Here is a 27,488-nt window from a genome sequence, read left to right as displayed (position 1 = left end):
TTTGACAGCTCAAGTATACTGAGTGACACTTGGCAAAATGCCAATCACCTGCAGAGGCTGTACTGAACAACAGCTGTCCACAGCTGTCAAGAGCACAGCCTATATTTACTGTAGGAGTGCTCCCTTAAGACGATTGAGAGGCCAGGCGGTGGTGGCGCATGCCTTTAATCCCAGCACTCGGGAGGCAGAAGCAGGTGGATGGATCTCTGTGAGTTCGAGACCAGCCTGGAGCTAGTTCCAGGACAGGTTCCAAAGCTATAGGGAAACCTTTTCTTTAAAAAAAAAAAAAAAAAAAAAAAAGACAATTGAAGGACAAGTTTTTCTGAGCAACTGCTCTGTTTCTTATCTTCCGGGCACGGTCAATGTTATAACTGAATATGCTTCTCTTCTTTTTGCTCTGGTTGCTAGGAAACCCCGGGCGAAACGGCAGACCTCCACTGGCAACTGCGCAGAACCTTTGCAAACCGTTAAACTCCCTCATCTCGTTTTATGTGCCCCCTGCTCCTCTCTGCATCACTTCTATTTCTGGCAATCCCCACTTCCTTTCTCCGCCGCTGCAGTATTGAGCACGTTCTATGTTTGGCACCATTGCGTGCTGGACACACAGCAACTTCATCCCCCCCCCCCTCGAGATCCTTATCAATAATTTCATCTGACTTACAGCAACTACAGGGTTAAGCAGTCATCTGCACTGAGAGCTTCTTCCAGTCCTGAGGTTTAGGGAGGGAAGTGGTAGGTTATTCTCTCCTGACTTCTGTCACCGGTGCCCTCATTTTCTGCCCCGTGAGTCATACAGTCCTCATCATTTTCTTGCCATTTGCTTGCCACAGTGTATCCCACAGCGCATTCGGAATGCTGCATGTACTTTCTTCTAGAGCATGTAAGCTTTTGTAAGAACACATACTCAGTTGTTTTTTTTTTTTTTTCCTTTTGCAATACTGGAACTGAAATCCAAGGCCCGGTATACACTAGATGCATGCTCTATCACTGAACTACAAACCCGGGCATACAAACTTCATGTACGATTGTGCAATGTGTATGTACCTGGTGCCTATGGAGGCCAGAAGAGGGTGTTAGGTCCCCCGGGAACTGGAGTTACGGACGGTTTGTGAGCTGCAGCTTGGGTGCTTGATATTGAACTGGGTCCTCTGGAAGAGCAGCCAGTTTTCCTAACTCCTGAGCCATCTCTCCAGGATCTCCAAATGCCTTTTCTAAAATCTGGGTGTGTCCCTCCCTCAGACTTCAATTACTAAGATGCACGGAGTGAGATTCTGTCCTCCAGAGCTATGACAAACCTGGTGCTCATGCGCCCATGTTTTCCCAAGGCTCCATTCCGAGTGCTCTGCTGCTGGCTGGCGGTGGCATCCTGAGAAACAGCAACTGGGAGTCTCCATCCTCTAATAGCTTTGCACTCTTTAGAGACCTTCTGTGAGATTAACAAGGGACGATGGCGGGTCTGCTTTTTAATTCATGGGGGTACCAGTTGCAGATGGGATTATATCTCCCAAGGCCAGGGGGTGCTCCCGTGAAACCTTCCCACTTACTATTTTTGCTTTCAGCTTCAAGATTAAAAAAAAAAATCCCCACTGGAAACACAAGTTTTCCAATATGCCTGACATAAACTTTAAAGCTTTGTCAGCTCTCAGCCCAGGGATGTTGGTTGATCGTGGCCAGTTCTCGGCCCAGGGATGTTGGTTGATCATGCTGGCAGGGTGGATGCCAATAAACTGCTCTGCTGGAGGCCGTGCCCACCGACCCCTCTCAGGGAGCTCCTGTTTGCCTGTCTGACTCTTACGTTGAACACACGGGTTTGGCTTTAAGGTCTGCTTCTTTACGGATGGGACCCAAACTTGCATCTGCAGTCTTTGTCCTTTTTTTTTTTTTTTTTTTTTTTTTTTTTTTTTTTTTTGCGGGCAGACTGTGCCTCCCAATTGTCCCTGTTCGTACTGAAAACCCAGAACAAGCTCTTACATGGTCTCCTCCCACTTTGTCCAATTCTTTCTGGTATCTTCCTTCCACATTTGTTTCCTCTTCCCTCTCCTTGCCATTGGCTTGGTTCTGGTCCTATCGTCTCTTGCCCGGATAAATGGTAGGAGCTTCCTGATTGGTCCTTTTCCTCTGGTAAGCTGCTGTGTACAGCATGGCTTTTAAGATGCTCACCTCATCAGGGCAGCCCTTCCTCACCCTTTCGCTTGGCTTCCTGCATTTGAGGTTCTCTGAGCGGAGCCCTCATCACCCCCCATCTCCAGCCTCTTCTCCTCTCTGTCCCATAGTGTTTCACCATTTCCACCCAGAGCAAATGATATCCATGCACGGCAAGCTCTGTGGTATGTTCCTAAACCATTCCAGTTGCCTTTGAGGCAGGGTCTCAGGGCCCTAGGCTGGCCTTGAACTTGTTAGGTAGCTGAGGATGACCTTGAACTCCCAAATCCCTCTGCCTCCAGCTCCTAGTGCTGGGATTTCAGGTGTGTCCCATAAAGCCCCATTTATGAAGCACTGGAGAACAGATAGAGGCATGGAGTTTCTGAGCGTCAGGCAAGCACTCCACCAATTACATTCCTGACTTCGACTGAACAATTTTCATAAATATAACTTTGAATTTAACGCAAACCAAGTACAGATGAGAAAGAAGCGTAAGTAATAATTGAGGTTCAGCTAGTGTCCAGGTAGGCAGGAAGGGCAGGGCAGCCAGAGGCACTCAGAGCATATAGAGAATGCTAACACATCCAGGTACCAGAGGAGGAGGTGATGGCGGATTGGGCAGGCTTGGGGAGCTGGTCTAGGGGACTGGCCAAGGGAGAGAAAGTTCTTTGGGGGATGATGGAGGTGGTAAGGATAAGGAGCAATCATGGAAGAAGGTGCTGTTCAGGCTTCCCTCAGACTTCTGAGAGAAACCTCGAAGACACCGCAATTTGGGTAGAGGCTTTACTTTACCCTTACGTGCCCACTGTTGACTGAGTTTTCAAGAAAAGCTAGGACGGGGATTAGGAGAGCTGGCTTTGAAACAACTGAGTGGCCTGGAGCAGGTCATTGCGGATCGGTGGCTCATTTTCCTCACTTTTAAAATGAACCAAATGAGACTCGGTCGTGGAGACGGGAAGACCTGCACTCTGCTGCACCTGTCGTCGCTCAGGAGCCCACTTTTCTTCGCTTCCCCAAGGCCACAGCAACCAGGTTCTGCCGCAGGGGCCTTCTGGAGCTCCCCCACCAGTACGGCGGTTCCGGCAGAACAGCGGTCACCACCATGCTCTACAAGCAGCCGTCTATCTGGGCGATATTCCGAAGAGAGCTCTTGTCTTCTCGTCTTTGTACCCTGCCGACCTGCCAGGCTAGTCGGCGCTAACCTGGCCTCCAAGAACAAGCAAGGAATGAATACTGTCTCAGCGTCCTACACCAGGGCGTTCCTCTGAGGGGTCCGCTCTGCTACAAAAAAAGAAAGGGAGCGGGAAACAGACCCGTGCGCTGAGCAGTGCAGGGCAAGCCCTTCATACTTGTTAACTCCGTTATTTCCACAGTCAGACGATGCAGCAGGCTATCTCCATTTCACACACACACAGAGAAAAGAGACAGACGCTTAGTAACTTGATCAAGGTCAAGGGCTGGTGAGCGAGTAGCAGGGAGGAAACCGAATATTTCCACTTGGCCCAAGAACCTTGGTTGCGGCCCTTGATGCCTGCCTGGGGGGCGGGGAGGTTCCAAGGTTCCTGGAGCATCTGTCCCTGTGGGTCTCTGAGCCGACCTCGCGGGCCTGCACGCGCTGACACCCTCGGGTCTGGCTCCACCCTCCCCTGGCCCTTGGCTCAGCCCAGCGCCGCTCCAGCTCGAGGATGCCCAGCTCCCGACTGTGACCCGCGTGCTTCGCCCGGCCACTCCCTTTCCCTAGAGCAAGCGTCCTGGGGCGCTTGTCTCGTCGCGGTCGCCTCTGAACCACGGCATTCTTTAGAAGGAGCCGGGCGGGGACGCCTCTCGGGATCGTACCGCGGCTCTAGCGCACCCGGGTGGCGGCACTGCGCTCGCGGGGCAGCTGCGGGGACGCGCGGAGGGGACGCCGCAGAGGGGAACCTGGAAGGGTAGCGGCGAGGGGCGCGGCGTCGCCGGAAGCTGGGGTGGGGGCACCCGGGCGCGATGCAGTGAAGGGCGAGCGACGCGGCGGCGGCGATGAGTGCCTCTGCGGCCACCGGGGTGTTCGTGCTGTCCCTCTCAGCCATCCCGGTCACCTACATCTTCAACCACCTGGCGGCCCAGCACGAGTGAGTGAGCGCGCAAGGGGTCGGCAAGCACCTGCAACTTTTCCGCGGGACTGGGGTCGCGTCCAGGAACTCCACGCCCGCCGCACGAGGGAGACAGCCAGGTCACCCGGACCTAGGTCCTCCTTTGGGCTAGGGCAGTTCAAGGTCTGAGGGCTGGGCGCCTGCTCTTTGCTGGTGCTGAGTGGGTACTGGGATTACCCAGGTCAATACCGCAATGCTCCTGCCTCCTAGGCTCTCAGACACCAAAGGGTTCAGAGCAACACGGAAAGGCACGAGCCTGCCCTATTTGATAGGATCGTTTTCCATGTATGGACTTTCACTTACTTAACCCTTTTTTAATTTTAGAAATTGTTGTGAGAGGCGAGCAGAAATAGCCCTGGTTCTCTGGGCCTGGCTTGGCTACTAACGGGGTGGCCTGGCTTTAGCGTTCTGGTCTGTCAAATGGGTAGTATTTGCACCCTAAGGTTCTTGTGAGAACTTTGTGGAGGGGCGCTGTGACAGGAATGCCAGCCCCGAGCAAAGGCGCGGTAGTTCAGTGCTAAGGCCGGGTGGAGCTGAAGGAGTCTACACGGACTCTGGCTCCCAGTCTGGCCTCCCACTTCTCTAAAGGGATCACTGACTGACCAGCCCTTGGGTGGTCACTGGAAAGGCGCCAGCTGCGGCCCTGCAGAAGCTGGTTGCTGCCTGCTGGAGGAGGAAGTAACCTGCTATGTTTTCCACAGCGGTTGGTACTAAGGAAATTGCATCAGTCTAATACGCTGCAATGTCCCCCACCCCCAAGTCCTCCGGACTGCTAGCAGGGGGTGCACACATCATCTTGCCCTGCTCTGGTAACCTCATGCAGACAACCCGAGCACGGAGAAGCTCTGTTAGCTTAGGCACAGGCTGCATCTGCCCTTGGACCAACCCTGCCTCTGGAGCATCTCCTGATGCAGAGGCTCTGGGCAGTCAGATGTTTTGTGCCTGTCGCTAGAGTGCACAGAGGCCTTGGCTCCTAAAGTAGCACCGTGAGCAGCTCAGCGGACATTTATTGAACATGTGCTCCAATCCCTCGCTGAAGTTGGGGACTAGCTGAGAACAGGCCAGGAATGACTGAGGAGCCATGAATTAAAATAGAGACCAGTAGATACATATGCTACGAAGACAACAAAACGGGGTGACCCGGAGGGGGCTAGTGGCCTGGGAAGGTTTTTTGGAGATAGGGATGCTTCAGCTACGGCAAGATCTGGGGGCAGAGCTTTGTGAGCATAGGGAGCAGGGTGAACGCGGGAGGGGAAGGAAGTGGTTGTGATGGGCAGGCGTTTGCTGGCTGAGCTATCTAGGAAGGGCTGGACTGAGTTAATTCCAGCCCTTCCCTGCATCCTCCTATACATAGGATAAACCGGCATTCCAGGACAGCTCTCTCATTTTGTTCCCTAAATTCTTCCTCCTGTCCCCCTTTCTGGTAAATCACGGGGCTACTTGGGAGAACTCTAAGTTCTCTGGCACAGACCGTGGCAAAGGCTCCCTCCTGTCTGAGCCTCCTGCACATATCTGAACCTCAGCTTCCACCCCACCCCCACCCCCAGAGCTCTCTCTCTTTTTTTTTCTAAACACCTGGTCCACCTTCTTGTCTCTGTGGCTGTTCCTTCTTCCTTTCTCCCCACCGTGGGTTGCTGAAGACACACTTAACTTGACGGCCCTGCGGAATTGAAACTGCCACTTCTCCATTTGTGGGTCCTCCCTCCAAAGGGATTCCTGCCTTGAATCCCCTCAGACTCCTGACTCACTTTCCCCACAGAGTTCCGACCTGTGGCCAGAGCCCACCTTGCCCAGCAGCAACTCCTCTGGATGCTGCTCCACCCAGCCCTGTGTGCAGCGGGGTTTCAGTTGCCCTTCCTTTCCTAACTGGAACTTCTGCTTGCTCAGGCCTTTTATGAAACTCTGAGAAGCAGGATGGTCAGAGAGGTCGAAGGGTCAGAAAGGAGTTGGGGGAGGGAAGCGTTTGCATGCCCCCGTATATGTTCAGTTATGGGAGATCTGGGGACAGAGCCTTGCAGGTGTTCTGGGGTATGTGTGAGCTAGGCAAGGTAGGGGGAGGGCTAGCCTGCTGTTTGTCTGGAGAGCAGCCCAGAGGATTAATCAAAGAGCACCAGGAACTCCTGACCACTCCAGGCTTGCAACCCCTGGCTTATCCAAATCGCCCTTTGCGCGGTTAGACCTGCTTCTGCTCGCCCTGGGCATGGGTTGTTTTCCCCAGAGGGTCTCCAGGAGCAGAGCTGGTGGGGGGGCAGACGTGACCTACTGCCCCAGTTTCCCTTCACGTGTCCTCCTGCCTAGAGGTGGAGAGCATGAGAGGGCGCCCTGAACTAATTCATGCTGCCTGTCATCCTCCATCAGAGCCTAGCCCTTTGAGCGCACAGGCTGTGAACTCAGCCGTAAAGAGTCCAGGGATAGCCTTGTCTGCTGACCAGCACCTGCCTCTAGGCTCATTGTTTGCACCCTGCCACATGGCTCACCGACCTGCCCCTCTCCTCCCTGGGTATCTTAGATAGAGCAGCATCATGCTTGTGAGCCATGGAAGCTCCCCGAGGAGCCTGGAGAACCCACGGGTATGAGGGAGGCTTCAGAAACCTCCCATTATTTCCCAGCACACAGAGCAGTCTCCTCCTCATCATACGGTAGAATCCATCCATGCACATCCGGTCCTTCATCCACCGCCCCCATCCATCATCCATCCCTTACCCACTCACCGTTCATCTGTCCATCATCTCCTCTTCCATCCATTCATCCCTCTTCTCTCTCTCTACCACTGTCTTTCTCTTTCCCCAGGGGTATGTGGTGGAGGTTATCTGAAGATCCCAGTGTTTGGGCCATGGTGTGGAGGTATCCCAGCTGGGGATTGGTGCTTGTAGCATCTTTGAGTGGTAGTGGGGAGCTGATTCTATAGAGCTGGCACAGAGGGCCATGGAGGTATTTGTCCAGAATAGGAAGCCCCAACAGTGTTGGCCATCTGGGTATCTCTGTAGGGCTGGGGTGACCTTCCGGCCAGCAGAGCTCAGAACCCCTAGAGATAAGTACCTCCACGTAGACAGTGGCCTCTCTTGTTCATCCGGAGTCTCGTCAGCCAGCAACAGTGCCTACCACATGGGGAAGTGCACTGCAAATTTCAAGTTTCTCCCTGGAGGGCCTGTCAATCATAATGAAGCTCAGTCAGAGGGTTAATGACTGGTCCAGGGGAGGTGGCAGACTAGTGGTTAGACGGTTAGCTTCCAGGGTAAAGGGTTGGAGAAAAAGGAGGGCAGGGGCAGCTGAGCTGCAGCCATACGAGGGACACCAGTGGGAAGGAAGGGGGGACCTGGGTTTCTGGTCCGTGAGTGTTGTGGGGTTGTGACCCCAAGAGGCCAGCATGCTGGGGACAAACTGCAGCAACTTTTCGGTGCCTGAGTTGAGGCTGGCTTCCAGGAGCCTTCTGCAGCACGGGAGCCAGTGCCTTCAATAGCCAGGAAATTCCAGGCACTGTTGTGTTTATTGTGATTAGTGACCACCTCCCTGCTTTGCTCCTGACAGTTCCTGGACCATTGTTGGGGTTGCTGCCCTCATCCTGCTCCTGGTGGCCCTTTTGGCTCGGGTCCTTGTCAAAAGAAAACCACCACGGGACCCTCTGTTTTACGGTAGGTGGGCTGGTAGGTAGATTCCTCAGAGGGAAAGGGTTTGTATCCACTCTGGCAGGGAGCCAGGCATTGGGTACATGTTCCTGCTGGGCTGTGGCTGCTCTGAGCCCACTGCTGACAGAAACTGGAACTGTAGGGCTGTTCAGGACAAGGCCCTTGCCTCTCAGTTCCCCTCAAGGCTGTGGTGTCCACTTTCTAAATAGAGTTCTTCTAGAGAGTGACTGGCAGGGCCAGGCGGGCCTCCTCTAGGCACCCTGTTTTGCCCCTGGCATGCTCTTACCTCAGCCTCCAGGCTGGGCTTTCTGCCTTCAGCTGGCTGCTGGTATGTGAGATTGAATGTGCCGCGTCTCAGTCTACACCAGTGGTTCTCAGCCCTCCTAATGCTGCAACCCTTTAGCGCAGCTCCTCCTGCTGTGGCGACCCCCCGACCATATAAAATCATCTTTGTTGCTACTTCACAACTGTAATTTTGTTACTTATGAATCATAATGTAAATATCTGGTATGGAATGGGGGTTGTGACCCGCAGGTTGGGAACGCTGGTCTACACATTTGTCTAAAGGGGAAGATAATACCATGGTCAGACATTAGTATTTGCTAGGGACTTCAATCAACACCTGACAAATAAGTATGTATATTAAATAAACAAACAAAAAAGTCATTGGTTGGACACATCATGTGCCTGAGAAGGCTCCGAGCCCTTCAGAAGTATTATTTTAATACTCGTAACGAATATCCCTTCACTCGGCTAGCTGGAGGTGCCAGAAATGCAGACAGGATCATGGGGGACACCCCCAGACCCTTTTCACACACATGCTGCCTCAGGCAAAGCTGTGGCTGGTCTCGCAGCACTTCCTGTGGCCGGGAATTCTGTTGGGCATCTTATTCATTATGTTTCTGCTTATGCCAAGTCCTCCTCACGTGTGTCTCTAGCAATGGGCATCCATTTTTCTTGCTCACTGGCCTGTGGGTTTCCTGAGATGCTCAGCTCCAGGCTGTGGGTAGATTCAGGGCTGTACTCTCGTCTCCTCCTAGGTCCCCAAAGCCTACACAGAGGGCTCAAGGAAGGAAAGGAATGTCCCCAGTGCCACAGTCACTTCCAGCTCCATCCTAAGGTCAGAGCAAACCACGTGACCTCATCAAAGGCGGGAAGCAGTCCCTGCCCTCTGTGAGCCTTGGCAAAGGTGGAGAGGGAATTGTAAGGGACTAGTCTCCCCGTTGACACACACTGAAGCTTGGAGAAGTCTGGTCTCCGTGTCTGGCTGGCCTCTCTGACTTCAGAGCTGATCTGGTCCCAGACAGTCTCACACCGCTGTCTATCCTTCCACTTCCTCCCCACCCTGGGAGCCCACACTTAGCCTACTGATTCAGATGTTTCCCCATCCTTGAGGCAAGGCAACCACTCTTGTATGCATGGTTCTGCTCCAGCTTTGAGAACCCTTCAGCCTTGCGGTCGAGCCCTAGGCCAGCATCCTTACCTACCAGGAGACAGAGACTATGTCTTTATCACCTCTCAGACAGTATCTATCACCTCTATGGGTGTCACCAGCTGCTAGTGGATTACACGCCCGGTGCCTCGTTTTCCAGGAGCCATGATGGCTGCTTATCTGGGAGTCAAAGTGGTCGCACCAGCAGGAAGCAGCCATGGGGCCTCAGTGATGCCTGGTGACGCCCGCTCAGGGACCCCTCACTCCTACTGGCTTCCCCTAAGGCAGCTTCCCCTCTCTCCTTTTGCTTTCTCCACAACTTTTGTATTCACAAGCAGGGTTTTCTATCGCCCCTTCCCGTTCCACAGTCTCAGACGTCAATATATTATAACTTAAAAAAATGCACTTTTCCTAGTGGACTCACAGGCCCCGAGTGGGATTGGCAGCTGTTATAAAGCTCTGGTCCTTAACTGGTGGCCATGCGTAGTATTTAAAGCCCAGCTGGGGGTTTCGAACAACCGGCCAGATTCCGGGGATGTGGCAGCCTTCCTCCCTGCATCTTCAGCTGTCCCATCTCACGTGCATTTTAAAAGTCACAGCCTTTTGCTGGGCGGTGGTGGCGCACGCCTTTAATCCCGGCACTCGGGAGGCAGAGACAGGCGGATCTTCAAGTTCGAGGCCAGCCTGGTCTACAAAAGCTAGTTCCAGGCCAGGCTCCAAAGCAGAAAGTTTCTGCCTTTTCCCTTAAAGCTACTGACTGTCAGTTGCACATCAGCCACCTGCCCACCCTCAGGACCTCCAGGGAGGACAAGGCTAGCATGCTGGACATGTGGACACACTCTTAGTTGGCTTGCATGCCACACTAAGAGGACTCACCTTTTCTAGACTGCCTGATGACCATTTGGTTACAGTGGCGTAGCTCCTGCTGCTCAGGGGGGGGTGGGGTTTCACTTGAAGAGAGTGAGGATGGTGGAGGTGGCCTGGAAGAATCTTCTGGCACACTGTGATTCTCTGTTTCTGTGACATGAGCTCCCTGAAGACCAGCCTGTGTGCGGCAGATGCAGCCTGCTTGTCTGTGCGGATAACACCCGCAGCACTTCCTGAAAGAACATGAGCAACACTCCATAATAATTGGTGGATGCCCCTTCCTTGTTGTCTCCCACGGCATGCGTTTTCAGCTGCTGTCTCCTCTGTTCTAGTGTATGCGGTGTTCGGATTTACCAGCGTGGTGAACCTCATCATAGGCTTGGAGCAAGACGGCATCATTGATGGGTTTATGACTCACTACCTGAGAGAGGTACGGGGCTGCTCGAGGGTTGCGCTGTGACCGGGTGGCTCACATGCAGGCTGCTGGTGGGGCACTGTCCCAGCCTGAGCAGGCACATGACAGGCCAGCGACGGAACACAGAAGGCCGGGAGACCCTCTTCTCCGTGCCTCCTTCGCTCCAGAACTGTTTTTCCCTGCGAGTGAAGAACTTCACATGATTTTAGTATTTGGGTTTCTGTTAGCGGATTAGAATCGCAAAGATCCCAAAACCGTCTTTAGTATACCTGCAATTTTACTCAGTATAGTTGGGAGGCTAAGGCAGAAGACCTGCTGAAAGTTTGAGGACAGTCTGACAATATGGTGAGCTCCAGGCTAGCCTGGGCTACAGTATGGGGACCCTGTATATATACACGCACGCGCACACACACACACACACACAGAGACAGGGTCTCACATATATAATATCATAATATATAATATATATGTAATATCAAGTTACTGGAGCTTGCTGAGTCTGTGAGTAACATCCTATCCCCAAATCATAGCTTTTGAGGAAACTAGGCTTATTTTCTAACTTAGAGTGGGTTGAATCCTGTCCTGGAGAGGCCAAGTGACCTCCTTAAGGTCACATAGAAAATAGATCAGAGGTGAAAACAGTATTGTCTATTGCCTTTCTGTGTTTCAAATAAGGAGGAGTTTGTGTGAGGAGTGTGTGAGGGGAGCTTCTGAGCCAGGGAAGAAGGCAAGTTTGTGGGTATTGGGCCATTTCGTGAAGTGGGATATCTTATACCTAAGGTGGCTTCTGCAAGGCTAGCAAGGGCAAGAAGATGGCCAGAAGCAGTGCAGGGCAAACAGAGAGAGAGAGAGAGAGAGAGAGAGAGAGAGAGAGAGAGAGAGAGAGAGTGTTTCGGGGATTTGGAGTGGGATTTCGGGTCCAGATGGGGGTGATGGAGAGGAAGGCCCAACGTGATGCTCTGGTTCCTGTTTTGGGGTTTGTTAGAATACTGCTGTTAAGTCAGAGGCTTGAGGAGTGACGTTCTATAGAGAGTCCTGAATCTAATTCCATTTCTTGCCCTCAGGAGTTCACTGTCTAGTGTGAAGGGCGAATGACATTGGCCTGCTATAATGAGAGAGGTACACTCTCAGTACAGATGAATGGGCTCTGGAAATGCCCAGCAAGGCCTCTTTGCTGGCATTTCCATAGCGTTTCAGAGTGGCAATGGGAAAGGACCACACACACTTCTATATGGTACAAGGAAGGGAAAGGGCTTCCAGGGCAAGGGGACACTTTGGGCAGAGGTGTGGAAAGAGGCCTAATAGTGTCTATCTCTCCAGGAGTGTTTGCGGGGGGAATGCTGAGTTCATCTGGGGACATGTGGCGTTTTGGATGCTTGAGAGACATCTACTAATGCCCCAACTGGCACGGCTGAGCAGGACTTCTGAGGAAAGATTTTGTCACAGAGTCAGGAGCCACCCAAATGCAGTTGCTTCCATGGGGAATGAAAGATCATGGTGGGCAGAGAGGGGCAGAGGGCCAATGAACTCAGAGGAGGAGCTTTCAGGAGGGAGGATGCTGCTCAAAGGGCAGGGTATCTCCCAGGTGAGGTTGGCAAGGATTTGGGTAGTAGACACAAGAAAGGAAGCTGGGGTGTAACAGCGGTAAGGTCTGGGACCTAGTGGAAGAGATGGGGCTTTGACCTATAGGCTTTTAGGAGGATGGCTGCTGCGTGCATCTCGCATTGTGGCTGGAGTGTGGTAGACGGGAAGCAGGGAGAGACGGGGTGACTGGGAATGCAGCCATGGTTCTATGTGGGACTCCGAAAGCCTGAGCCTACGCAGTGGTGAAACGGGAAGGTCACCTAAAGTGACAGCGTAGATATAACATCAGTGAGATTTGTCCAAAGGCTGCATAGACGAGCTTGGAGCTGGCCGAGCTGGTTGTGCAGGGGCCAGGAAGGGAGAAGCAGGTGAGTTGGAAGAGTTCAGATGGGTTTGAAGAGCCCGTGGGTGTCTGTCAAGCTCCCCAAAGAGACCAGTGCTGGCTTTCAGAACTGAGTGTGTAGGCAGGAATGACTGGAGCCATGAAATCGGTTGGAATTATGCAGCTAGAGCACCATGGGTAGGAGAAAAAGGCAGTAGCCAGGCACAGGGCTAAAGTTTGGGTGTGACTTTTGGGTGGTGGTGGTGCTGATGTCCTTGCCTGAGAGGAGCCACAAAGTTTCAGGGAATGCCTCCTTGGCTGGTTGATACCGTTCAGCTGCTCAGACCTCTCCTAGTTAGAGAAAGGACAGCAAGCATATTAGGGAGACATGGGAAGCAATCTGGGAGGGCATGGTCCTAGGACAAGGAAGAAAAGAAGAGAACACCATTGAAGCATTCACGGCTGGTGGGAACCTAAAACATGAGTACCTGGGAAAAGGGAACATGCATAGTTCATCATAAAATCGCGGGCTCATGAAACTAACAATATCCCTGAAGTGTGGCTTTGGTTGGTGATACCTGTCCTGCTCCTTAGTAGCTGTGTGACCTCAGGCAAGTCTTAAAGCCTTGAAACATGTTTTTGCCTCTGCAGACAGATGGTCCTGACCAGCCCACAAGCCTGTTGGGAAGGTCGAATAAGGGGCAGGGGGAAGCTGGGTGTAAAATTGGACGTGGGTACCTGCCCAACCCACCACAAGATCAGCATGTCTAGTTAAGATCAGCTGGGGGCACCAGCGAACAGGGTCTTCCTGGGCCACCCTTCTGGCCAGGGCCAAGCTCTTGCAGACACAAGTTTGGCCTTGCTCCAGTGACTGGGGTTGCTCACACAGCCACCTGATGCCTTTGTGTTATTATACAAACTTTTGTCGAGTAATCAAACGTCATTTTGTTAGGACTTCTCCTATTTGATGTCATGGCAGACCTTGGTCCTGGCTGCCCTGGGGTGAAAGTCACATTTTTGCAGTCCTACCAACTGTTTGGGAGCTGTTACAGCTCAAATGAACAAACAGCACTGAGTTCTGTTGTTTTACTTGTAACATACGTCTGCTGTCCTGTGTTTAAAGATTCGAGTCTTCCTTACACTGAACTATCTTTGTAATGCTCTCCTCAGGGTGAACCGTATCTGAACACGGCCTATGGGCACATGATCTGCTACTGGGATGGCTCTGTTCATTACCTGATGTACCTGGTGATGGTGGCCGCCATCGCATGGGAGTAAGTGAGCTTACCTGCTGTGTGTGTCACCTTTGCAACTGAGAAGGGGTAAGGAAAACATACGTAGAGAGGCAAATACACACATGTATGCCAGGGCAGGAAAGTTCTATGATTTGGACAGAGGTCTATTTTCTTTGTCTCACTGCCTTTTTTAACACATCCCTTTGAGCTGTCCCTCTACCTTGGTGGCAGCTCAGGCAGAGTGATCCCTTAGGTTTCTGCTTATGTTTTCAAAACAGAACCATCTCTCTAGGCGTGTTGGTGTACGCCTTTAGTTCCAGCACTCAGGGGGCGGGGAATGAGGATCTCTGAGTTGTAGGTCAGGAGGGTCTTCAGAGTGAGTTCCAGGCCAGGGCTACACAGTGAGAACCTGTCTCAACTAATAAACAAACATGTGATATCAACAATAAACTCTGTGTGTGTATACATGCGCTTTGCCTGTGTGGGAGTGTGCACTCATTTGTGTGTGTGTGTGTGTGTGTTACCTGTGTGGGAGTGTGCGCTCATTCATGCAGGCTAGTGTGGAGGTCAGAGGGTGATGTTGGGAGTATTCCTCAATTTCTTCTCTACCTTATTTTTTTAAATTACATTTTGTTTTGTGCGCATGTATGTGTGTATGTGTTCATGTGCACGTGTTTCATTGCAGGGAGAGCTACAGAACCATTGGCCTGTACTGGGTGGGCTCCATCATCATGAGCATTGTGGTCTTTGTGCCCGGAAACATTGTAGGTAAGAAGCCCCATTTTAACAGCCACGCTTTCCTTGTTGTTTATCTTTTGCAATGATGGGGTTTTTAGATAGAGAAGTTGTTTTTTTCAGCTTTATAATAGATTGCAAGCTTATAAGCGCTATTTTGCTAAGTTATTTCCAGCCCCTCGGTGCTCCCATCTTTTAAGAAGTGCTTTGGAGCCATGCTGAGAAGTGTGCACTGAAGTTAGCTAAGCAATCGGCATTTGCTGCGTGGACGCTGCTCGCAGCTCTTTGTATTTCATGTCGCTTTTCATGCGCCATGAGATCCTATGGTCAATGCACGGAAATAAAGATTCTTCCAGGCTGAAGTAAAAGAAGTCATTTAGACAGGCAGAAAATTAGTATATGTGTGTTAATATAGTTTTTCATATTGTAAACAGGACATCACTGTTAAGAAACATCTAATGGTTTTGACGGTTTTTGCCTTATCTGATAAAAATAGTGCCTGGTTCATAGCAACATTTTATGTGATTTGAGGCAGGAAGTAGCTTAAATATCAGTGTGTGTATATATGCACTAACAGACTTCTATCTTTTCCTCTCTTTTAGGATTTTTAAAAATTTTATCTTATTGAGCTGTACATTTTTTCCTCTCTCTTTAAAATAGGAAAATATGGAACACGGATTTGCCCTGCATTCTTCTTAAGCATACCATATACGTGTCTTCCGGTCTGGGCTGGCTTCAGGATCTACAGTCAGCCATCAGAAAACTATAATTATCCCTCAAAGGTAATTTTATCACACCGAAGTATAACCAGTTGGCTACTGGTGTGTAAACTCGGGCTAGCTCTCTGGCAGCCAGTAACTCTTCCATGTCCTCGGGGTCACAGGGCTCACACCTCCTGCGAGCAGAGAGCATTTGGGGTGTTCAATCCCCAGGGCTGTGTTGCTAGCTTGGCATTTGCTGGCATCTTCATCAATGAGGCAGACAGTCTGCTTCCATCTGAGTCCACCTGCCTCTTCCCACTGCCCCATAACCCACTCTCCAGGCTACACTTTGGGGGACGTCCCTCGCAGGGATCACCTTGGCTCTCGTCACCCTTCTGTGTTAGTGTGACAGGGGAAGTCCAGGCTTACGGTTTGCCTGGCTCGTCTGTGGCCTGTGTGTGAGCACTGACGCTTCCTTTGGTAATCCCACTTACTGCTGAGCTGGTCAAGGCAGTGCACGAGGGCCAAGGGATCTGACCTCTGGGGGTGCGGGGCCAGGACTCTGGCTGCAGGAGCACTCCCAAGACTCCTCCCCTTCCAGTCACGGCCAAGGTGGTCGGTATGAAGCAATGCTAGCCCCGCAGGTCTGCTTAAGTCTTCCTTTCTGAGAGAGCGATTTCTTTCTCTTCAGTTTATATACGAGATCCTTGGATAGGGTCCTCTAACTCTATCTGATGTGCGAGAACAAAGTACTAGTTAGAACACGGTTACTCACCTGACGGAACTATTTTTACTTTAAAATAATTATTTTTTAAAATTATTTTTGAGGCAGGGTCTTACTACGTAGCCCTCCCTAGATGGGCTCGATCTCTCCATGTAGTCCGGGTTGGCCTCAAAATCACAGGGATCCACCTGTCTCTTGAGTGCTGGAATTAAAAGCATGTGCCACCATGTCTGGTCAAAATTATTTTTACAACTAGAATTCATTAAAATACCTTTTTAGGGGAGTGTTGGGGTTGAATTCATGGCCACCCATGTGCCAAACAACCACTCCACCACTGAAGTTTACTTCTCGCTCTACGTACAGTACAATTTACACGAGGTTAACTTGTACATATGTAGATACTGCCGTGTAAACTCAGGCCAACAGCAGCCACATGCGTACATCTCTTTGAGGAGTGAGTGGCTGTTAGAAGAAAGGGTGACAAAACCTCTTAGCTTCTGCAGTACCTCTATCCAGGACCTTCTGGCTTTCATGGTTTCCATAGAGAAGTCAGGTGTAAGTCTGATCAGTTTACCTTTATAGTTGGCCTTTTTCCTTTGCAGCTCTTAATATTCTTTCTTTAACCTGTATATTTTGTGTTTTGATTATTATATGGCGAGGGGATGTTTTTCTTTGATCCAGTCTGTTTGGTGTTCTGTATGCTTCTTGAATATTCAAAGGAATATCTTTCTTTATGTCAGATTGGTCCAAATTCGAAAGCTTCATACCGCTAAAATTTTATGTCAGGAATAAAGAAATCTGTTTGTGGCTTTAGTAAATTCCATTAATTTGGTTTTATGATATGGTATCTGTTTCACAAAATGCTAAACCATTAACAAAGTTACTTTTCTGGTGTTTAAGTTGTGTATTTTAACTACAACTGAAAATAAATCCCATCAGATGTCCTTACATTCTGAAAAAAAAAAAAAAAAAAAGAAGGGTGAACTGTAACCCTAGTCGGCCCTGGCTCCACTGTTTGTGTGTGAGCAGTGTTTGCATAACAAGACGCACAGAACCACATGTTGTCGCTTGAAGAGTAAAACACAGCCATGGGCGTTATGACACGGTGCTGTTAGGAACCAAACTTGGCCAACAAAACCCAAGAGCGGCAGACTCACTCTGCAGGGTGGTTTAGCCATGCATCCAACTCATTTCCACATAGGGGCCTGTCCTGAGACCGTCATCGCTGACACGCTGCGGGGATTTCTGTGCAGGGCCACTCTCCTCAACATTCAGTGTCCGAGTGAAAAAAATGCCCCAGTGTCTTGCACTGGGAGAACAGCAATTATGGTCTCCTTACGGTATTTTCGACTTTAATCACGTGAGCACGTGCTCACAGGGAGTTGTTCAGGGAAGAATGCAGAACTGTTTATATTCTAAATTCTATTTCTGCAAACAAGGTTATATGTGAGTATATATGTATGTATTTACACATAAATGTATGTGTATGTGTGCGTGTGTGTGTGCGTGTGTGTATGAATGAGTCAGGCCGGATGGTGGCACACATGAAATCTAATCCTAGCACTTGGGGAGAGGAGGCAGGATAATCAAGAATTTGAGGCTAACTTGAGCTACACAGGGAGTTCCAGGTCTGTCTGGGTCACGTACTTGAGATCCTGTCTCAGAAAGCCAACCAACGAACCAACCAGCTGACGACCAACCAACCAACCAGCTGACCAACAAACCAACCAGCTGACCAACCAACCAAAACTATAAATGAGCCAGGCAGTGGAGGTGCACGCCTTTAATCCCAGCACTCGGGAGGCAGAGGCAGGCAGATCTCTGGGAGTTCGAGGCCAGCCTGGTCTACAAGAGCTAGTTCCAGGACAGAAACCAAAAAAGCTACAGAGAAACCCTGTCTTGAAAAAAAAAATCCAAAACAAACAAACAAAAAAACAAAACAAAACAAAAAACCTATAAATGACCGTGAGTGTGTATCAACCACTGACAGCAGTGAGGCAATTTATGGTTACATTCTAAAGTTTCATTTTTCAAATGCATGTAGCTTACTTTTATAACCATAAAAACGTAGTTTCAAGAAAATATATGGACTAGCGTGGGATGAGCCTCAAATCACCTTAGTGCTTTCGCTTCACGGAAGAGGGAGTGCACGGAGGGGAGGTACTCTGGACTGAGCATCTCCCAGACTCACTGTTCTATGATGAAGAGCGAGTGCACTGGAGGGGAGGAGGGGAGGTACTCTGGAAGTTCTGTGGTCAGTGGTCCATGATGTGGACTGAGCATCTCCCGGACTCACTGTTCATCATCTTGGCCTTTAGTGCTGCAGGCTTGGCCCTGGCCTCGGGATTATTCTCCAGCAACAAACTCTCTTTTAGGTTCTTCAAGAAGCCCAAGCGAAGGCCCTCCTGAGAAGACCATTTGACCTCATACTGGTTGTGTGTCTTTTCTTGGCGACTGGATTTTGTCTGTTCAGAGGCCTGGTAAGCATAGTATCAAAATAGCAATATACTATTCCAAATGGGAAATCAATCTCTCTCTCTCTCTCTGTGTGTGTGTGTGTGTGTGCGTGTGTTTAAAGCCATACTGACAAACTCTTCTTCCTGCCACAGCCTGGAGCTCTGGACTAGCTTCCGCAGTTCTCTGCATACCCCTACTCACAAGGGAAGGCTCGTCCTGGACTATCTCATACTTCCTCCTTTGGGTCCTCAGATCAATTCTATCTAGAAATATCTTCCTTATTTTAGGATACCCGAAAAACTGGCGATTAGAACCTCATTCTTTTGTTTTCCTTGATCTCCCCTGCCCCGACTTAAAGGCAACCATCTTTGGTCTGGGTGATACCCTAAGACCTCAATTCAGCTGTGGCCCAAAGTATCCAGGTGCTCTCAGGAGTAGGAACGGTGGGATCAAGGAAGAGGTTCCCGGGCAACAGTTCCCCCCATGCAGGGTCATGTGAGCATCTCACTGCTAAGGGTAATGCTGAATTAGGCTCAGGTTTGGAGTTTTTCTCTGTGTATCAGTCTTTGCGTGTGGCTTGTTTTTGCAGATAGGTTTTCTTTGTGGAGCTGCAGGGAACACCAGCCGTTTGCTAGCTGTGCAAATGTCAATCTCTACGACCTACCATTTCCTCCCCCGTAAACTACGAGTGCCTACCTTACATCATTTTGAAGATTAGTGACTACCCTCTTGGTACAGGGCCTGGCACAAAGAAAGTGTTCAATAAACAGCTATTGTTACTGTCTTCCTTAATATATCATTGATTCTTCACAATGGCCCAGCTTTATAATTTATTCTTAGAAGAAATATTTTAATATCTAGGAATTATCTGCTAATCATATTCAGCTGAAACAATCACTAACTATTCTAACCTTGCTGGTATTGCACGAGTTGAGAACAAGTCATGGAACCTGTTCTTTGGTTGGTCTGTGCTAATTCCCAAGCTCAACCACCACCACATACTGAGATCCAACTGTATCCTTCCACGTCCTTCTTTTTTCTCTCTTGCCCCTGAGAAAGATGTGTGCGTGTGTGCTGGGCGGGACTTCCCCAGATGAGCATTTGGGCAAAGGTTCAGCTCCACGGCTGGCCTGTAATCTACATAGTCATCTAGGAAGACATTTCAGTGACGGACAGCCGAGGACATGAGGAATGGTGCCCGAGGGGAAGTGTCTCAGTGGCGTGCCAACATCTAGTCTGTGGCCTAGAGTCTACTCTTCAGGGGCGCTCTGCTCTTTCCTGAAGTGGGCGGAGCTCCACAGGAGGACCCCGCTTTCGAATCACCCCTTGCTGCTTCCAAGGACCATATGCTCTGGGAGGCACAGGAGAGAGAGGGGCAGATGCTATTTTTGAATCTTGCAAAGCATAGTATGATTAATTTGGCACTGAAGTGTTATTTTTCTTCTGGTAGAGACTAGTTGGCTAGCTATTCCCAAGTGGAACTCGTCATCTATACCAAGAGCTGTGCCTTGGCTCACTAAACCTAGATGCTGAAGCCGTGACTATCATTGTCCCAAGAACAATGCTCCATGGTTAAGCTAGGCTTAGTCCTTTAGAGAAGTCGGAATGTTTGTTTTTCTTGTTACTGATGAGCCTGGAAAGACAAAGTGGCTTATGACTGAAGCTGGCACACAGCCTCATCAGCAAACCCAAGAACCAGACGAGACTATTTATAATGAACTCATTTTGTCCTTAGATTGCTTTGGACTGCCCAGCTGAGCTCTGCCGACTCTACGCACAGTTTCAAGAGCCCTACCTAAAGGACCCTGCTGCTTATCCTAAAATTCAGGTCAAGTAGTTACGAAGTCTAAGGTTTTCCTAAAGTTAATTCTTATTTTAAATGAGAAAATGAGGTGTCTACACAGGAAAAAAAGAGTTAGCATTTATCTTTGAAAACGTTTGTTTTTGCTTTTTGTTAAGGTCAAACTGTTAACTTGCTCACTTCTTTGTCACACAGATGCTGGCATACATGTTCTATTCTGTCCCTTACTTTGTGATTGCACTGTATGGCTTGGTGGTCCCTGGATGCTCATGGATGCCCGACATAACGCTGGTCCACGCGGGAGGTCTAGCTCAGGTACTCAGATAGGAATATTCCCCTCTCCCACTTTTTTTTTTTTTTTTTCAAAGACAGTTTCTTTGTGTAACAGCCCTAGCTATTCTGGATCTGCAGACCAGGCTGGCCTCAAACTCAGAGAGATACACCTGCCTCTGCTTCCTAAGTGCAGGGATTGATGAAGTGGCCACCACCGCTGGGCTAGAATATTCCCTTTTGAGAAAGTTCTTTAGTGACCAGCTGTCACTGGAATTATGAAACCTGTCTCCGCTCAGTGTTTGAATTGGAATCGTTTTCTAGTTCACTGGAAGACATTTCTGCTACACACACACACTCTCTCTCTCACTCTAATGATGCCACCTGGTAGATGTGGTCCTCTAGTAAAACCAGGGTGCCCCGGGGTCACAGAAGTAGCAAGGGGCACTGCTGTTACGGGACTGTTTCCCGATCTATGAACGTGACTACTGATGAGAGCTGAACGCTCTAACGCTTAGGCTGTCTGTTCTGTCTAAACAGAGTCCAGAGCTCTGCTACACAATCCTTAACAGAACCAGGGAGGCTGGTTCAGTGTGAGTTCTGTTTCAAGAACGCTGAGCCTGCCCTTCATCCCTCGCTCTGGCACGTTGCCAAGTCCCTGCCGGATGAAAGCAACACTGACCAGGAAGTGAGAGTGGGGCCCACCGGGAAGCAAAGCACAGTGATTATACAATCAAGGGGACAGTAACCAGGAGGGCAGAAAGACCCCAGAATTCGTATTGTTGAAAAAAATACAGTACTTACAGGGTCACTGGGTTAAATCCTTCCTTGCATACTTAGAATAATCACAGAAAAGCAGATAAAACCTGCTGAAGAAATACTCCTGGAGATGCTTAGCTGCTCTGCTCTTTGTCCACCTCTGAATCCCCGATCCTCGGTGCCTCAGTGTGGGCTTTTGTTTCTCCATCTTTTGATGTCAGCTGGAAGCTGGTGACCAGTCTCTTCAGCCCTGACTGCTGCCTCCTAAATTTAATTCCAAACTTATCACTTCACCTGGATGGCTCACTAGCACATCCGATTTCTGGAGGCATTTTCAGAAACCTCTGAAATGGAAACAGGAACACTTGACTTTTTAAACACATTTGCAAAGCAGGCGTCAGTCTACAAAAGAAAACCTATTTTCCTGTTTGAGAGTCTCGCTTTGTAGCCCAGAACAGCCTTAATCTCAAAATCCTCCTGTTTCAACCTCCTACCATGCCCAGGTAGCATGTCAGACTAAAAATAGGATTCTTGGTTCTCCCCATTTCTCCTATTGCCCATTTACTTGGTCAGTGGCAATAGCCTCAGCTTCTATTGGTCAGCTCAAGCCAAAAACCTGGAATCTTTTTACCTTACTTAATGTCTATGGGTGTTTTGCCTGTCTGTGGATCTATACACCATTTGTGGACCTGGTGCCATGGAGATCAGAATAGGCACAATTTTTTTTTTCAAATTTTCTTAGGTCATTGGAAGACACACTGGGTGATTATTGCGTCCTTGATATCAGACTGGTAGGAACCCCCCAAATCTGTTGCCTTCAGAAAGTACAAGCTCAGTTAGACATTTAAAAATAAAAATCAGGCTATATTTTAGGTCAGTTTCCACTGGGAGACTTAGAAGTACAGTCTCTCTGCATGTGCAGTGCCTGCTATAGGTCTGGAGCTGCAGTATAACTTGGGAGGGATGTCAGACCCTGTCGGTGTTTCCCGTCAGCTGGAGTACAGTCAGTTCTTTGTTATGTGCAGGTTAACCAGTTTAGGAGACCCGTGTTGAGGCTATGATGGTTATCAGTACTGAACAAAGAGGAGACTTTTCTTGTTCCCTAAAAGACACAGCACAACGGCTTACACTGCATTTACACTGTGTGGTACTGCAAGTCATCTAAAGGAAGACATGCAGAAAGATGTACATAAAGGGACTTGAGGATCCAAGGATTTTGACATATATGGGATGTCCCAAGGTCCTGGAACCAATCCTCCTTGGATGCCAACAGCTGACTGCACATTGTTAGAATCATTGAAAATGAAACAAAACAAAAGCCCGAGTTGATGCAGTCAATGTGATTAACAGCAAGGGCTGATTGGAGCCCCTTGTCGTATACTGGTATATTTTACTTCTCTTGATCACCAATTGTCTGTGAAGTTGCTAAGATTAAACAGGTGCCAAAGAGCTAGGCATAGTGCCTGACATGTAAAAGCTACCGACTCCCATTTATAATTATTATTGGTATAGTCTCAGAAAGGATTTAGAGAAAAATGCCTTCTTACTGTGATTCTTTGACAATTTAGCCATCGTGTGTCTCACATATAATGACACTCCCAAAATAAAAACAACCTGGGCAAAGGCTTAGGGACAGATACCTAGTGGGAATTATGTAACCCCACATCCATCGGAGGGGGGCACCGAGTCTGGTGACATCTCTCCAGCTCACTGCCTCCTCCACTCCTGGCCGTACAGGGATCGGGAGATACATCTGTGGACAGTCTAGTTGAAAAGCGCTGACTTTCCGGGAACTAAGTTTCATGGCATTTTTCCTTCAGATACAAACATTTCTGCCATCCATATCTGGTACTTTATTACTAAGCACCTTTGACTTGGGGTTCACTTTCTTGCTTCTGCTTTGACAGAGAAGGAATTAAAAGGTCAATTGTCAACAGGGTGCCAGATCATGAGCAGGTATTTAGTCGAGTTTTGTATCCACCACACTGCACCTGAGGTGGGCCCTGTAACTGAGCTTGTGTTAGATAAAGAATCCAATCTGGCCATGTGTTTCTGGAGTCAGTATTATCAGCACCTATGTGGTTACTCAGAAAACCCTAAGGTTCTGGATCATCTACTTATATTATCGGGTCTGCTGCCTAGAGGCTTTGGCCGCTAACATTCAGGAGCCAGGGCTGTGATCATGGAGGAGAGGGATTAGGGTCACCCTTTCCCAATTTTCTCTATCAGGAATAGGAGCTATCGCAATGTAGTCTTTGCTGACTTTCATTACCTCATTTTACCTTTCTTCTTTTTCTTTTTTCTTTTTTTGACAGGGTTTCTCTGTAGCTTTGGAGCCTGTCCTGGAACTAGCTCTTGTAGACCAGGCTGGCCTTGAACTCACAGAGATCCACCTGCCTCTGCCTCCTGAGTGCTGGGATTAAAGGCATGTGCCACCACTGCCTGGCTCATTTTACATTCTAAACATTCAATCTGACAAAAACAAACAAAAATGAAAACCAACAACAACAACAACAACAACAAAAACCCAGTATCTCTTATTTACGCAAGGTAGAAAACTTGGAATTAAGTCAAAGGGAACTGACTTGGGTGTTGGCCAGATCACTGGATACTGCCGCTATAACCGAAATGCAGAATTCAGTAGCACCTCACTGGGCTCTGGTGCCATCCCCAGGCTGAGATCCACAGATCATGTGTGCTGGGCACTCCTTACCAGCATGGCTGTGACAGAAACCCTCTTCAGTCAAACAGCTTTTCCGGTATCAGAATCCTGAGCACTTAACACTAGAGGAGGCTACTGTTTGGGGCCCGCCCAGCTGGCTGCCACAAACACACCTTGTTCAGTACCAGGAGCTGTGGACAACTGGCCTCCAGGCTCTTTTCCCACACGCACACACCTTTTGGTAAGGAGTCTTACAGTCTTCACCCTTGGTAATAACGCTGAGAATGCCTACCACTGTAGGTATAGAGAAATGCTTTAAAGGTTCTTTTCGTAGCTGACAATCACAAGACCATTGTTGTTGAATGTTTATTGAACTCTAACAATGTGATGGGTGCCACAGAAAACATCACAGTATCTGCCCAATGGGCGTACAGTCTAATCTAAAGACAGAAGTCACTTTCTAAGGTTGCCATGAGCTCACTGTGCATGAGAATGAGGTATTATCCGCACTGTGTAGTGCAGGAAGGGCCCACCGACTCACCGACCTTTCGGGCAGGCTTGCCCACACAAGTGCACAAAACCATGGGTGCCATTTTTCTGGTCGTTCTATGATGTACACAATAATCTATAGGGATAGAATCACTAAGCCCACAAATCTGACAAAACCAGAGTTCAAAACTGGCCTTTAGTCCAGAAGAAAACGGTTATATATTCAGATCAACAGCTATTTAAAGTAGGGCCCAGAGAAAAAGCGTCAGGAACCAAGGTTTTGTTTAGAGTTCCCAGACTGTTCACAACCACAGCTCCGCAAGGCAGCCTCCAAAGTGCCCTTTACTCAAGGTCTCTTGTCTGTGTAGCCCTGTAATGCAAACATTTGCTGGGCCTTTGGCCATCTGCCCTAGGGAGGTGTGTCTGAGGGCAGAGCCCCTCAGTGCCTGTGGATCACAATGCAGGGAATCCACTTGTTGGTCCTTGTCAACACACCAAAGGAATTTAATTTTTATCTCCAGAGTAGCAAAATCGTATTAGAGGTATCCAGAATATATCAGTAATTTATAAATTGTAGCCCATTAAAATATCTGCCATTGATACAAATTGCCAAACATGCTTTTTATAAAAGCTTGCCCTTTTCTTGTCAAGGTCAAATCGAATGCTAAGTAGCACTTTTATCTGCTAACCCACAGCACAGTCAGTGTAGGAAATTAAGGTAGCACACACATTAAAACCATTCTCTAGGGAACCGTTCTTTACAGCACCCTCCACCTTTTCACTATGACTTACATTTAAATCTTCAGTCTTTATTCATGTGTACCTTGAATTTCAGCCAAACATAAAAATGCAGACTTGGGTTTGTATTTTATTTTAACACAAGTTTTCTGAGAAAATATTTTCTTGATTTTTTTAATCCTGCTATGGCCTGTATTACTTTTCTAATAGTTTTTCTCTGTGCTTATGAAAAGTACTAAAAACAAACAAGTCAAGCAAAACTCAGCAGGCAGGCACATTCTGGATAGAGTCTGTGTATATAAAACAGAGGGAGGTCTTGCCTTTCTGTTCTGAAACTTGGATTATGCTGGCCACTCACAATTCTGAGTAGATTTCTGTCCGGTTTAAAAAGGTTGCCTGTGTATGTTTTGTCATTTTATAATCATACTGCTATCGACAGCCAAGCTATTAACAAGTGTATCTTACAAACAACCACAGTGCTATTAAGTTGTGCAAAACTAAATACATGATTAAACAAGACGACATGTTGATGGGGCTCTGAGAACTTGCTTCAGCTCTCAGTCTCATCACTGGAACGGAGATCCTCAGTGCTCTGTACGTAGCTCGTTATACTAACTGCAGTTTAGCTTTGAAGCTCAACTTCATTTTTAATTGGAACCCAATTTATGAGTTAGCTGAGTGTCTATGTAGTATTCCTAGAATTCAAATTAGAAATGTTTGGTATTGGGCACTAGATAGGTTAAAAAACAAAACAAAACCCTGGAACGATAAAACCACACTTGAAATAGGAGGCATTATTTAATAGCTATATCAAGAATGACCTTTAGGTGAAAGGCTATGTATTGAGACTGTGGGTTATCTACAGGTATTTTGCTTGTAAGGCAGGTTTTGAGGGGACGTGGTCTGAGGGAGTCACCCAGAATTCATCACTAATCCAAGAGTCAGGTCTCAGGCTACTCTTGTTTTGATGCGAACAGGCGCAGTTTTCCCACATCGGTGCATCTCTCCACGCTAGAACTGCTTATGTCTACAGAGTCCCCGAAGAAGCCAAAGTCCTGTTTTTAGCATTAAACATAGCATACGGCGTTCTTCCTCAGCTCTTGGCCTACCGCTGCACCTACAGTCCCGAGTTCTTCATGAGAACCAAGGCAGATGAGAAGGTGGAATGAATATACCTCACGTTATCTCTGGTCCTGTTAGATGGAACGGATGCTGTACTTCATTCCCGTCCATGATAACTTGAGAATCAGACTCGTGCTCTGCGGTGTGGGTGTGAGTGGGAATAATGGCATGTGTATGGTATATTCTCTTGGTTGAAGGGAAACTGAAGAAATATGTCACAATCTGTTTGTGAATGTGACCATGGATCTTAACAGTGCACATACTGTGTGACAGTTACAACTCCGGTGCCTACAAACAGCACAGAATCAAACTATTCAGGAGTGACTAACCATATTCACTATGCATATGAAGAAACTCAAAACAGCAAATACAGGTTGGAGAAATAACTTCTTCACATGAAATGTACGACTCATTGACAACCTTAATATAAACGCCAGATCAGCATAATATTCTTAAGTTGTTTGAAGTGTCTTCATAAGGAAAGTACATTGCTGTTGTTTTAAAAAGTTGATATCCAAACTTCCACTGTGAATCTAAATAGCTAAGATGACACAAATCAACCTTATTAGTAGCTTTAATGCATACTTGTTTTACTGGTGGCTGGTAATATTTCTCTTCTGTGTATACTTTCAACAAAATTATTTTTGTTGTTTTATGAAGACAAACTTTATTAAATTTGAAGCATTTGATGTATACATTTCATGACAAATTTTGAACTTTTTATTTAAGAAATCTGTTATATGTTCCATTTTAAAATGTTATCCATATTCTTCATATGTTTTAGTGTGATCAATGAAGAAGTCTTCTGGCGAATTTCACTAATTTTAACATAAAATATTTGAAATTAAAAAGTACCTTTTAAAGTTAAAACCTGATGTGGCACCCTGTCTCTTAATGAACTTTTGGTATTTGGAACTGTGTGTGAACAACAGAGAAACAAGCCAAAAGCACAGTAGCCTCCTCAGTATGCCCTGAAGGGGCAACTCCCACAGCCCAGCATCACCTTCATCATCACGACACTGGCTTTTAGATCTTCGTATATTTTGTCTTCATGTTCGTTTCTTCTTCAACAAAATAAGAAACCAAAAGAAAGTGGGATGCACATAAGGCTGTGTATAAACCAGGGTCCACGGAGCTGCTGTGCTCTTAGACGTGCAGGCAGGTCACACTGTCGTTCCCTCCTGTCCCTCCCAGTGTTTTCAATTAACCTAACATCCAGAATAGTTAAAAAGAAAAAGATAGAAAATAAAATCCTCACCTACACTTAATTCTTATGTC

At 48.1% G+C, this 27,488-nt stretch overlaps 1 protein-coding gene across 3 annotated transcripts; it reads left to right on the top strand.

Moving 5' to 3' along the window:
- Positions 1-3,521: 3,521 nt before the first annotated feature.
- Positions 3,522-27,467, top strand: Tm6sf1 (transmembrane 6 superfamily member 1). 3 transcript variants are annotated; one of them, XM_050154019.1, is made up of 10 exons: positions 3,530-4,250; positions 7,800-7,903; positions 10,529-10,626; positions 13,688-13,791; positions 14,438-14,520; positions 15,148-15,269; positions 18,288-18,392; positions 20,105-20,197; positions 20,366-20,485; positions 26,066-27,467. In XM_050154019.1, exons 1-10 carry the CDS (start codon positions 4,159-4,161, stop codon positions 26,255-26,257), a joined length of 1,113 nt encoding a protein of 370 aa, XP_050009976.1. In that variant the 5' UTR covers positions 3,530-4,158; the 3' UTR covers positions 26,258-27,467. The 3 variants fall into 3 exon arrangements, with proteins under 3 accessions (XP_050009977.1, XP_050009976.1, XP_050009978.1); XM_050154020.1 differs by lacking the exon at positions 20,105-20,197 and having other exon boundaries at positions 3,522-4,250; XM_050154021.1 differs by lacking the exons at positions 3,530-4,250; positions 7,800-7,903; positions 10,529-10,626 and having other exon boundaries at positions 13,713-13,839.
- The last annotated feature ends 21 nt before the right edge of the window (positions 27,468-27,488 follow it).

Source organism: Alexandromys fortis, unplaced genomic scaffold (genome assembly GCF_014885135.2).
Source record: "Alexandromys fortis isolate MF-2015 unplaced genomic scaffold, M_Fortis_MF-2015_v1.1 scaffold_86, whole genome shotgun sequence".
NCBI lineage: Eukaryota > Metazoa > Chordata > Mammalia > Rodentia > Cricetidae > Alexandromys > Alexandromys fortis.
The sequence above is the reverse complement of the archived record's forward strand: the minus strand, read 5'-3'. Positions and strand labels throughout refer to the sequence as shown.

Bases quoted from the DNA above. Each gene is read 5' to 3' on its own strand.
- Tm6sf1 (XM_050154019.1), top strand. From the start codon at position 4,159: ATGAGTGCCTCTGCGGCCACCGGGGTGTTCGTGCTGTCCCTCTCAGCC. The intron at 15,270-18,287 runs GTAATTTTATCA...ACTCTCTTTTAG, and splicing joins ACTATAATTATCCCTCAAAG to GTTCTTCAAGAAGCCCAAGC. The intron at 18,393-20,104 runs GTAAGCATAGTA...TTTTGTCCTTAG, and splicing joins TTTGTCTGTTCAGAGGCCTG to ATTGCTTTGGACTGCCCAGC.